The sequence below is a fragment of the Microtus oregoni genome, unplaced genomic scaffold (assembly GCF_018167655.1).
Source record: "Microtus oregoni isolate MIOR12 unplaced genomic scaffold, Mior012 000099F_ref0000060, whole genome shotgun sequence".
NCBI lineage: Eukaryota > Metazoa > Chordata > Mammalia > Rodentia > Cricetidae > Microtus > Microtus oregoni.
In genome coordinates this window covers 508,321-521,270 of record NW_024544712.1, presented here as the reverse complement: position 1 = coordinate 521,270, position 12,950 = coordinate 508,321, and the positions used below count along the sequence as shown (strand labels likewise).

The 12,950-nt window shown below is 40.0% G+C and overlaps 1 protein-coding gene across 1 annotated transcript in view; it reads right to left on the bottom strand.

The window, feature by feature from the left end:
• Positions 1-10,899: 10,899 nt before the first annotated feature.
• LOC121443063 (constitutive coactivator of PPAR-gamma-like protein 2) overlaps positions 10,900-12,950 on the bottom strand; it is a 138,028-nt gene continuing 135,977 nt past the window's right edge. The window contains 1 exon segment of the mRNA XM_041644750.1: positions 10,900-11,230. Coding sequence (XP_041500684.1) covers positions 10,961-11,230 — 270 coding nt within the window. The 3' untranslated portion in view covers positions 10,900-10,960.

Sequence of the window (12,950 nt, the reverse complement as noted above, 5' to 3'; positions counted from 1 at the left end):
CTTCCAAAGGTCCTGAGTTCAATACCCGGCAACCACATGGTGGCTCACAACCATCTGTAATGAGGTCTGGTGCCCTCTTCAGTCCTGCAGACATACACACAGATGGAATATTGTATAAATAAATAAATATTTTTTTAAAAAAGGCTATTACCAATAATTGGCTGGAGAGTGGTTGCCAGATCAGATGAGGTAAGGGGGAAATTTCTGAGGGTCACTTTGCCTCTTCCCAGGGACTAAGTCAAAACATCAGTAACTGAGTCAACACCTAAGGGTTATCATGCCCCTATTCAGGGAGATGGAAAGTTCCCAACATCTCAGTATGTGCATGCATAGCTGTTATGTCCTTGGTTCCCAGAGGAGGAGGGGAAGTACTAAGAGTTGTCAGAAATGGCTTCAGAATTGTCTTAAAGTTCTACACTGTATTATCTTTTACCTCATTCTGTTATAGTGCCCCCATATACATTTTTAATTTTTTTGAGTGGGTGGCTTTTCAAGATAGGGTTTCTCTGTGTAGCCCTGGATGTTTTAGAATTTGCTCTGTAGACCAGGTTGGCCTCGAACTCACAGAGATCTGCCTGCCTCTGCCTCCCAAGTGTTGGGATTAAAGGTGTGTGCCACTGCTACTTGGTTTAATTTTATCTTTAACTAATTTTATCCTCTCTCCTTTCTAGTACTTTCTTCTCTTAGATCTTATGGCTGCTAGCTTCACAGTTTAACTCAAATATTGCATTTTCCTGGGTAGTGGTGGCACATGCCTTTAATCCTAGCACTTTTTTTGGTTTTTTGAGACAGGGTTTCTATGTAGCTTTGTCTCCCAATTCTTTAGTCAAGAAGTATAGACTCAAAATGTTGGCAGGGCTCTCTTCTTTTGGTGGTTGTAATCCTTAACGTTTTTTGTTATGACAGAGTCTCATGTACTCCAGTCTGGTCTCAAACTCCCTGTGTAGCCAAGGATGACCTTCAAATTCTAATTATCCTAACTCCACTCCCTGAGTGCTGGGAATATAGACATGCACCCAGCATAATGTGCTAGGGATGGAACACAAGGCTTCACAAACGCTAAGCAAACCTTTACCAACTGAGCTACGCCCACAACACGGACATTTCTTGCCTTGTAGACTTTTTTTTGGTTTTTTTGAGACAGGGTTTCTCTGTGTCATTTTGTTGCCTGCCCTATAACTAGCTTTTGTAGACCAGGCTAGCCTCAGAACTCACAGAGATCCTCCTGCCTCTGCCTCCCGAGTGCTGGGATTAAAGGTGTGTGCCACCACTGCCCGGCTTTCCCTGTAGACTTATGACTGCTTCTGCATGCTATTCCTTAGTGTGTCTGAATTGCTTTCTGTTTTGTTTTGTCATCTTTTGTTTCTGAGACATGGGGTCTTACTATGGTCTAAGCTGGCTTGCCTCAGCCGCATGAGTCATGGCAATTCAAGCATGTGCAACAGTGCCTAGCTTTAATTTATTCTTGTTCACTCATTGAATTGGACATATCCTGACATAGTATGGCCTTATTTTTTTTGTTTTTGATGCTATTATTTTTTTATTTATTTATTTTTTATTTTTTTTTAAATTTTATTAAATTTTTAACAAGTTTCCACCTCCTCCCAGCCTCCCATTTCCCTCCCCCTCCTCCCACCCTTCTCCCCCTCCCCCCACTCCTCTCCCCCTCCCTCTCCAGTCCACAGAGCAGTCCTCCGGGTTCCCTGCCCTGTGGTAAGTCCTAGGTCCTCCCCCCTTCGTCCATATCTAGGAAGGTGAACATCCAAACTGGCTAGGCTCCCACAAAGCCAGCACATTAAGTAGGATCAAAACCCCGTGCCATTGTCCTTGGCTTCTCATCAGCCCTCATTGTTCGCCATGTTCAGAGAGTCCGGTTTTATCCCATGCTTTTTCGGTCACAGTCCAGCTGAGTATGGCCTTATTTTAATGTGGTAATATCTGTAAAGGCACTTTCCCAGTAATGTCACAAGTCTCATGAAATTTGGGGAATATTTTTAAAATTGTACAGAGCAACACATTTCTTTTTCCTGAGATGGGGTTTTACACTCTATTTCAGAATGTCCTGAACCCAAGGTTGGAACCTCAGGCTGACCTTAAAACTCATATTGATTCTCCTAACTCTCCTGAGTCCTAGTATTGTAAGCATGAGAACATCATATTTTAAAATTCACATAGAAATCATGTCTAGATTAGAGTCCCAGGTTTTTCATTTTCAAAAGCATCACTGGGTCCGGGAATATGAATCAGTGGTAGAATGTTTACCTGACACACACAAGGTCTGAGTTCCATACTAGCTCCAAAATATTAATTAATTACAATTTTTACTGACTTGATAAATCATACCAGTATACACCTGGAAAAGTACACATGGGAGCATAACGAGAATATTTCTGAGGATGAGTGTTAGGAAACTCATTCTGCTGGTGGCAGGCAAGATGATTCAGTAGGTAAAGGCCCTTGCTACCCAATCTAATGACCTGTGTTACTCTGACAAGTTATTCTCTGACCTTCACATACATACAGCCTGGTGCATGCACACACATACATAAATCTGCAAAAAAATATATAAAAGCTCGTTCTGTCGTATATTTAAAACACTACAGTTAAAATGACTAAAGCACTTTAGCACAAGAAAATAATTAGATTGGTAGTGGTGGCGCACACCTTTAATCCCAGCACTCAGGAGGCAGAGTCAGGTGAATCTCTGTGAGTTCAGGGCCAGCCTGATCTACAAGAGCTAGTTCCAGGATAGTCTCCAAAGCTTCAGAGAAACTGTCTTGAAAAACCAAAAAAAAAAGAGAGAGAGAAAAGAAAAGAAAGAAAAAAGGAAAGAAAATAATTAGATCAATGAATAAATAGGTTCTATAAGAAAATCAAAATATATAAGGCAATCTTAGGCAATTTAATTTACAATAAAAGTAGCAACTGAAATCAGTGAGGAGAAGCTGGGCGGTGGTGGCGCACGCCTTTAATCCCAGCACTCAGGAGGCAGAGGAAGGCGGATCTCTGTGAGTTCGAGACCAGCCTGGTCTACAAGAGCTAGTTCCAGGACAGGATCCAAAGCTACAGAGAAATCCTGTCTTGAAAAACCAAAAAAAAAAAAGAAGAAGAAGAAAGAAAGAAAGAAAGAAAGAAAAGAAAAGAAAGAAAGAAAAAAAGAAAAAGAAATCAGTGAGGAGAAGAGGGCAACAGCACCTAGATAACTGTTTGGTTGGTAGTAAGGAGAAAGTATCTTTAGCTCACTCCTTACACCAAAATTTGATTCTAGGTGGGTCATAATTGGAAATAGGGTGTAGTTGGAGGCCACTTGTTCATTCCCAACAGCTCACACCTGAAATAATTACACAGAAACTGTATTAATTACAACACTGCATGGCCTATTTCTATTTTATGCATATTTCTAGCTCACTCTTATATTTTAAATTAATCCATTTCTACTATTTTATATTTTACCAGGAGGCTCGTGGCCTACTGGCAAGGTTCCAACTGGTGGTTTACCACATCTTTCTCCTCTGGTGGCCACGCATCTCGCTGACTCTGCCTACTCTCTGTATGTGTCGTTTCCAGCCTGGCTATATTCTGTTAAGCCATTGGCCAAAAGTAGCTTCTTTATTCATTAACCAATAAAAGCAACATATATACAGAAGAACATCCCACACCAGTAGGAAAAGAACCCAAAAGACAATAATTTTTGAAGAAAATAATAAGATATTTCTTTATACTGTAGGTATGGAAAAGGCCATTTTATAGCAAAACCCCAAACTCAGATTTCAGGAAGGAAAATATTGGTAAATTTTACTTTACAAAACTTAAAAGTTCTATGAGGCAAAAGTATCATAAAGCATTTCAATAATAGTCAAGCTTGTAGTCATGTTAGTTAGATTTTCTAGATATATAGAGATATATTTCAGTTAGATAGACAATTTTCATATCTTTCAAAGACTACAGAATATGGCATTTAATGTTTTAATAACTTCGGGCTTTTTATAACAATGAGACATGTCTGCTCCTGGCAGTACCAATCTACTTCAAGAGGAAGATGGGCATCGAAGAGGCTCCTTATGGAGTTGGTTAGCCATTTGGGCAAGAAACTGCTCTTGCCTGGACTATTGCATAAACTGGACACAGAGAACCCGCAGAGAGAGGACTACTGAACTTGCCTAAGGTGAGATGATCTTTCGGGGTTCCTGATTCACGAAAGAGTCTGAGAGACATTCTGCAGGACACAGCAGAAAGTGACTAAACTGTCTTTGGAATTTCCTGCTTGATGAAAATGTCTGCTGGATAGTATGGGCCTAAAGGCTGAAGATAGATGCCCCAACGGTACAAAAGAACTTTGGGTGACTGTCCAGGCAGCAAGATATCTCTGTCATTTCTAGAGTTTTCTTATTTCTTGTTTACTTAGGTAGTATTATATCCTTCTGGAGTCTTTGATGGATCCCTGAAACTGTAGTTATGAATAATTGTGAGCCGTGCCATGTGAGAACCAAACCTGGGTCCTCTGCAAGAGCAGTAAGTACTGTTAACTGCTAACCCATTGATCCAGCTCCCCAAATTCCAGTTTTTTAAAACTACATTTTAATTACGTGTGTATCTAGGTATGGCAAGTGAGTGAATGTGCCTACAGAGTTGGGAGAGTATAGGATCCGCTAGAGCTGGAGTTACAGGCAGTTCTGAGCTACCCTCCTGGGTGCTGGGATCCAAACCTGGGTCCTCTGAAAGAGCAACAAGTGCTCCTAACTGCCTGTGAGTCATTTCTCTCCAGCCTCGAAAACCAATTTAGTGAAAAAACTTATATGTATAGGTGTTTTGTGTGATGTATATCTGTCTACCACATGTGTGCCTGGGGAGGCCAGAAGAGGATAACAGATCCCCTGAAATTGGAATTACATATGATTGTGAGCTATCATCTAGGTTCAGGGAATCGAACCCCGGTCCTCTGGAAGAACAGCCAGGACTCTTAACCACTGAGCTATCTCTCCAGCCCCACAAAGCCCAGCTTAAAAACATAATTAAATGAATAGTGTTTCCAGATGAACATTTACACTCAATCTTTGTATTCTTTTTTCTTCTGTCTTCTTGTCAGCACTTGTTCTTCTTCAAAAGTCTACAATCTGCATTGTAACAAAGAATATGTCCAAAAGTGTTTTGGTACCAGTAAGCAAAAAAGACAGCTGAGAGTCACTCTCCAACAAGATGAACTGCACAGAAGACTGAGATCAGGTTAGATGCCAAGAAGCAGCAGAAACCAGCCAAGCTGCCTGGAAGAAGTTCAGACCAGAGGCTCTTGGAGAGGATGCTCTCCAACCTGCTGAGTTGCCTGCAGTCTGTGCTGTGTGCTCCACATCCCCAGCTCTTGTGATCTGTCATCCCTGTTAGGATGGGCCTTTTTGAGCCATTTCTCCTCCTTGTAAGTAACCCCAATAAAACTCACTGGTTGGACTTTGGCGGTCTGCTGTGGAGTCCCTGTCTGGGGTGAGTGTGGGTTTCATTTCCCTAGGAAAAGTCTTGTGAGACAATATGTATTACCAGCTTAATTAATGGGAAGTGAACTTTATTTTCACCACAGTGGAAGAGTGAAAGAAGTAAAGGAGACTAGAAAAGTAGTCAAGAGTCATCCAGATATTGAAGGAGCCATGGAAGTTTTTGTGCACTATATTAGATGGATATATTATTTTTGTTTTGTTTTATTTAGATTTATTCATTTTATTTTGTGTGTGTGTTTTGCCTGCATGCATGTCTGTGCACCAAATGCATGCTTGGTGGAACCTTTGGAGGTCAGAAGAAGGACTCAAATCCTCTGGAACAAAAATTAAAGATGGTTGTGAATTACTCACTATATGGGTGCTGGGAACCAAACCCAGATCCTCTGCAAGAGCAGTAAGTGCTCTTACCCACTGAGCCACCTCTCCAGACCCAGGATATATTGTTATGGAAGCTCATTAGCATAGTAGGTTAAATCATGGTCCTTAACTTTCTACTGCCATAGACCCTTTATAAACTTAAAAACAAAGATATAGGCCCTTTAAAGCAGAAAAGGTACATTTGCTTAGATGAAAAACATTACTTAGAATTATCTGGTTAGGAGGAAGAATGAGGAGCAATTGCAGCAGTCCAGGATGAAGTCTGGACTAAGTCACAGGACTGAGGACAGGAATGATGAGTTAAATAGCTGTGTGTTACCAAGAGATTTTGTCACAAATTAAACTTGAGAAATAAGGGAAAGACATGAGTCTGGGTTAACGTCCCACAGTCTAGTTTGGAGAGAAACAGACTTCAGAAGGAAGGATAGGTTTAGTTTAGAAACTGTTGAGTCAAAGGTGCTTTGGGGACATCAGAATAAATAAGTTAGGCAGGAAGCCAAATCTGATCTTCATTTCGATGTTTCACGTACATGTTCTCCTGCCCTGCTACTCTGCAGACTCGTAAATCTGCGTGGCACTTCTCAATTGAGACAAGAATATTCTTCATTTGCAGAAACGGACCCAGAGATGGGAGAAGAAATCAAAATTCACACACTCCAAATCATTTTACATTTTTAAACTAAAAGAATAGACTTTTATTAAGCGCTGTAAGTTTCTTTCCATCAGCATTAACAGAACAACAGATCAAATTCCATCACAGAACTCCTGAGACATTCTCATTCCTTTCTGAGACATTTCCATTAAGTCCTGCAGATTCCCCCAAGAAGCATCCACTCAAACTTACATTAATAAACTATGGAGCTTTTGTGGTGAGGTGGGCCAAAAGGCAGGGAACTTGGAATCTGGGAGTGGCAAAGAGAAAGACGTTATCCATCTACTAAACACACTGTCAAGAGCACAGGAAAAAAACAACAACGAAAGAATTTACTTTTGTCAATAACATCATTTATCAGGGAGCACTAAAAAAAATCACTGACTTTTTGCAGTTAAAGTTTTTTTTTGTTTTTTTTTGTTTTTTGTTTTTTAATCTAGTACGTTAGTCTAAAAATAGAATAAAATAAAAGGTAGAAGGAAAGTCCCTTCTGGGAAGTAATTAAAATGAATTCATCAGATCCGGCAGGGTTATGAGAGATTAATAAAATCTGAAATATTTAACTTGCTTCATTTACATGAAAATTCACTAACCATTATTTACTACTAACACAGACAAAAAAGTCATCTATAAAAGTACAGGGACAATGTCAAAAGCTGAAATGGGCACCCCAGAATAGGGGATGTTTAATTTTGCTTTTAACTTAGAAAAGATGATTTTTGTAAAAAGTGACATTTTCTTAGAACATCAAAATCTCCTCAGACAATACTGAAGATACTCAGCAATAGAAGGGGACAGGTGCACTGAGCTATCTGTACCAGCAGACTACATCAATAAGAAAGGAGAACATTCAAAAAGAAGCCAGTGATGGAAAGGAGAAACATGAGAACATACAATGGAATCGTGAAAACTTACCCCCAAAACCCCAAGAATATTTAGGAAATATGCATCTGAAAGTGAAGAAGTACAATGATTAACCCTTTAGTAGAATTAGACTAACTACTTTAAACTGCCGTCTACTTGTACTGTCATTTCAAAGGGTGGGTGGGGTGGTTAGAGGCTGAGAGGGTGGCACTGTATACCCACAGGGGCCTTCTAAGGTTTCAAAGGGCTGAATCATCATACTCAAAGGGCTACTCTCATTCTTTCTATCCCACATAAGCATTTTTGCATCCCCTCCCCCTAATACCTTGTCTGTTTCTCCCCCCCACCCCCCTGAGATGAACATATTAGGGTAACTTGGCCAACGATGTTAGAAAATCCAGATGGAGACAAAAATCAAGTGTCCCTAGCCAAAGAAAGTGCCATTTCTTGGGCTTCAATTTACCTTAAATCCTACCTATATACAATGAAAATGATGAGAAGGAACAGAAGTCTGTCAGAACTGGTCACTTAAAATAGGTAGGAGTCACAGGCACACCCAAAGACACACAGGCAGAACCGCAAGACCTTGGGGGATCAGTGGCTGTACAAAACCAGGTTTGGGGTTGTTTTTGTTTTTGTTGTGCTCCTATGAGGTAAAGCAGTCATTTTGCGGGGTTCCAACATGACTTTGTCCAGTAATAATCAGAAGGAGATCCTGGAGTGGGTCCAGCAAAGGTCCTCGATTTGTCTTCCAATTAGAAAAAGCTTATTTCCCAGTAACAAACCCTGGTTTTCCTGGCTTTTAAATGGTGCATTTTGGGAGGTACACCAAAATCTAGGAACATAACCCTTTATAGTTCTTTCTTGTAACTTCCCAAACCCCAAATGCTAAATCGAGGCAAAATTCAAAGTTGAAAGTAAGCCACTCGTTTCATCCTGTGTCTGGCTAGGGAGAAGCAGAGGTCTGTGGAGGGGGGGAGGGCAGGTCTTTTGGCAAACTGGAATCATTTCTGTCAAAGCAGCAATTTTACCTCTCACAGTGAATGGCTACAAAATAAATCTTCATGTTGTGAGAAGGATGAGAGAGTTAACAATACTGTCACCTGACTGTGTCATATAGACTCACGATGCACAGAAACAGCAACTGAAGAACACTACCATTTTACTCCAAGTACTTCCTACTCAATATTTGTCCATATAGCTAACTATTCACTCACTCAGTGATTCTGGTTACTTTTAGAGCTCCAAAGGGATTCATCCTTCTGGGGATCAGAAGGTGATTCTAAGCCATCTACATTTTCTATGAATTCCTTTCCTTACTGGATATAAAAGTCCTAACTTTCAAAGTATTGTGAAAGGATGAGCAGGTCCAAGATCAGAAAGGGGACCAAATCAGGGGAGCTCATTTCAACGAGGAAGTGTTACATACTTCTTTTTTTTTTTTTTTTTTTGCTTATATACAGCCAGGTACATAGTCTTGCCACCTTAATTAGGTTTATTTAGGAAATGTCTGGGCAAGAGGCAAGGCATACCTGGGCTACTGTCCCCTGAAAACTGTGAGTTCTCTTAAACTGGACTAGACTCGGGTTAAGAATCCCAAGACATTTTAGTTTCTTGAGACAGAATGGACAGATAGCAAACATAGCCTTCTGGTTGTTTGGAAAAAAAATCACCAAGGATCTGTTGTAGATTAAGATGCATGGTTTTTTTTTCCCAAAAGAGAGAATCCTGCTAGGAGTCTAGTCAGTTATATTCTTGTAGAAATGATATTTCTTGGGCAAGAATATCAAAGTCCAAAAGGAGATGTGTGTGGCTAGAAGCCTCAATTCCTGAATGAAGATATGCTACTAGTTTGTTATAAGCCATGTTTCCATCCCTTGCATTTTGGCTGCCCAAAATGAGGGAAGCTGGAAATCAAGGTTTTCTTAAGATTATCTCCAGCAAGGAGGAAGAGCCTTTTTTTTTAATCCTGGGCAGACCTTGGCCCCACAGGGACTGAGAATCTTCTAAAGAATACCTCTCAAATCCCAGGCCAAGTTCTCTGACATCTTCCTTGCAAAGTAAATGAAAAGATCCTGTAGTTAAAATGTCAATGAATAAATGAAACAATCTACGCATGTAAAATCAAATTGTCCAATTTCCTCACATCTCCCCACCCCATCATTCCAGTGCTAATTTTCCCTCCTTAGAGTCATTTCAATCAATTCTTGCTGAAGCCAATTTGATCCTGGAGGTCCACAAGAAATATCTTTCAAATTGGCTGAAAGCCCTTTCAAATGGTAATCACTTCCTATCCCTTTCTATCTCCAAACCTTCATAAAAATGTGCAACTCTTCCCAATCCCATTTCAACCTCCTGTTCTCAGCATATGGGATGTGAGGGCTCTGTTCAAAGTGAAGTATTTGTTGTTCTGACCAGGCGATCTCTGGAAAGTACTTTGTGTCTGATTTAGAGCAGCCTATCTTCTCAGAATTGTGATAGGCTGTGACTTAGCAAGGATTTCAGATTTGAAGTATTGTCTTTTGAAACCCACCATTCCATAGCAGTGGAAGCATTTCTGGGAAATTCAGGAAATCTTCTGGAACTTTACCATGTATGTATGTGTATATATATCTGTATACACACATTTATATATATAAAATATGTATAGATAAATAGATCTGTCTCTTATATAAAGGGTATGTGTATGCATATAGATACACATGTTCATATATACACCCACACACACGCCTATACACATGTACACACACATAGAGTCTTTTGAGTCCCTTTTGTACTCAGTTTCATAACATTGATTCCCACCCTTTTAGAGTGTGGGCAGCAGATAGTGGGTGAACTGCACCATATCTTCTACTTTATAAACAATGCACTGGTTGGGAGGCAGGAAAAATCTGCCCAGTACTTTTCTGACTCACTTGAATCTCCCAGTACAAAGGCCATTGTAGTTTTTTTTAAGTGTATAAAATAAAAAAATTAAATAAAATAACCCAAACCAACACTGTCTACTTCCCTGAAAACATCTACCTATTTGATTGTCAGGCCAAAGCTAGAGGTGGTACACAAAATCCTGGGGTGGGTTAGTTGGGGGAAAGAGAAGGGAGGACACTGACTAGGTATCTAGGTATCAAGGTTCCATTACCTTAAAGACAAAAAAAATGAGGAAGCCATAGATAGCTTACCTTTAAACCCCTTATTTTCATTGACATTTATAAATGAGTATTATATTAAATACTCAGAAAACCAAAGCCAGAACTTTTCCATAGGACTTACACGATAACATCTGCTTCCTGACAGTTACTGCCTCACCAGACTTCCAGGAAATAGAAGGAAAATGTTGGTGCTATGTATTTGAGAATCTGAGTTTAGTGTTGCTGCTATTAATCTTTAGCCAGAAATCTCCAAGGTTCTAAGTCTGGAGCCAGAGAAGATAGGGAAGGAAAGATGGACACAATAAATGTATATCCCCTTAAAATCCTGGATAAACCTAGGGGAAACATTTATATCCTCCTCTAACTTGGGCCTAGAATCAGAAAAGTATAGTTTTCTCCTCCTCCTGACAAGTGAAGCTATCTTCAGTTTGTCATTCCTCTTTCTCCTGGGCCACAGTCTCTTTCTCTTGCTCTTGCTCTTTCTCTTGCTCTTGCACCTGGCTCTTCTCTCCATTCTTCACGGGGAGGCAGTGGTCATCATTATTACACGTGTTACTGTCTTTAGATAAGGCACATTGTGATGGAGCTTGAAGATGATCACTCTTCTCTTCCATAATCAATGTGCTATTATTTCCATTCACCTGGGAGCGGGCCCGACCTTGATGAAGCTCCACGGATTTAGAAATTCCATCTGAAGAGCCCTGTTAAAAACAAGAGGTACTTGGTGGAAATGGTAATCCCAAACTGGCTGGGCTTCCCCAAGTATGTTCATAAGGTAGCCTGAGAAATTCTTCAGAAACATCAGAAAGCCCAAAGGTCATACATTCTGATATTGTCCTAAGAACTGCACTCTAACAGCAATGATGACACAATGACGACACGACTACCACTCACATAGCTTTAAAGCATATTTTTCTAATACTAAGAGTGACTGAAATAGCATATATTATCATGCCCCATTTACTGAGGAGGAAGCAGAGGCACAGGAAAGTTAAAATAACTTGCTTAAGATAGAGAGTAGTGGAGCCACAAATCTATTTTAGGTGGGTCAGCCTCTACATGCTCAACCGTCAGACAACACTGGCAAAATACTGATAATCAGAAGAGCAAATTACAAGCAAAGGGGAAAAATCAATAGGGAAAAATCAGAATACCTACTGCAGTATCTCACAGTTTTATAACAGATACTCTCTGCTCTTGGAAATGACATGAGTCCGCAGCAAGTGCTGACTTTCCGTGACTACTACTAGGAATAGTAACATTACTAGCAAGAGTACCTACTATGTAGTTAGGCAGCTCACATATTCTGGTGTTCATTTTATAAATAAGACAACAACTCAAACAAAGCAAAAGGATGTACCAAAGGTCCCTTACATGCCTAGACCTTTTTACTCTAATGGCCTCACTATTTAAAATGAGATATAATAAATGTTCATGGGTGTTGAATTTTGGTCAATTATAAATAACAATTTTTACTAACTGCTTCCTATATTCCAGGGTCTATGTAAAATTCTTTGCAGATATCATCTTATTTAATCCTCGTAATTCTATAATTTTCTCGTTTTGCAAATCAGGAAATACAGAACAATTTGCCTAAGATTACAGAACTGAAAGGGCAGAACCGTGTGTAAAACTAAATCACTCGGCTCCAAAGTCTGTACAACACAGTGTTTGATCACAGACCCTATAGATGCCTTCCCCCACCCCACCCCTGAAAATTAGGCCATAACCCCCTGCAGCTTTCCTTTGGAGTATAATTGAGAAAGCATGCTGGGCAGTGGCCTTGAGGCTCCTTCCCTGGCATCTGGAACATAAGATTATGATCCTATCTGTAGGCCAGACCAGGTTAGGTTACTTGGTATGAAAGAAGCTTGCCTACACTCGTGAAAACACTCTAAGAATCAGAAACCCCTTTTGTTCTCCAGTTTTGAAAGGACACCCCCCTACCCCCATCTCTGTCTCCCTCCCTTTTTTCAAGGCTCTATTATGGCTGCCTTTGGCCAGGATGGTATGTCTCCTAATAAAACTACTCTTTGAACCTGAAGTCCCATTCTCCCTTCCAGAGCCTCATTGTCTAATACAGTTCCTTTGAACAGAGATCTCATGTCGGCCCCTTTCCATGAACCTGCCATTTTTCTTTTTAAGTTACAATACACAGGGACTGCTAGGAAGTGTTGCCTAAGAACCTGAAAATACAGTGGAATTAGTAAAAATTTACCCAGTAGGTGGAATATGTCATCAAATGGATTCAACAAAAAAATAATAGCATTATAAATATGTGACTTAAGGATTTAAAAGCATATAACAGCCAAAACCCTAGGAATAAACTTAGGAAGATAAAACTATAATATATGAGCATTATACAAGCTGGAACAATTAGTTACTGAAGGAATCATGAACATAACTGTTGTGGAATATTAC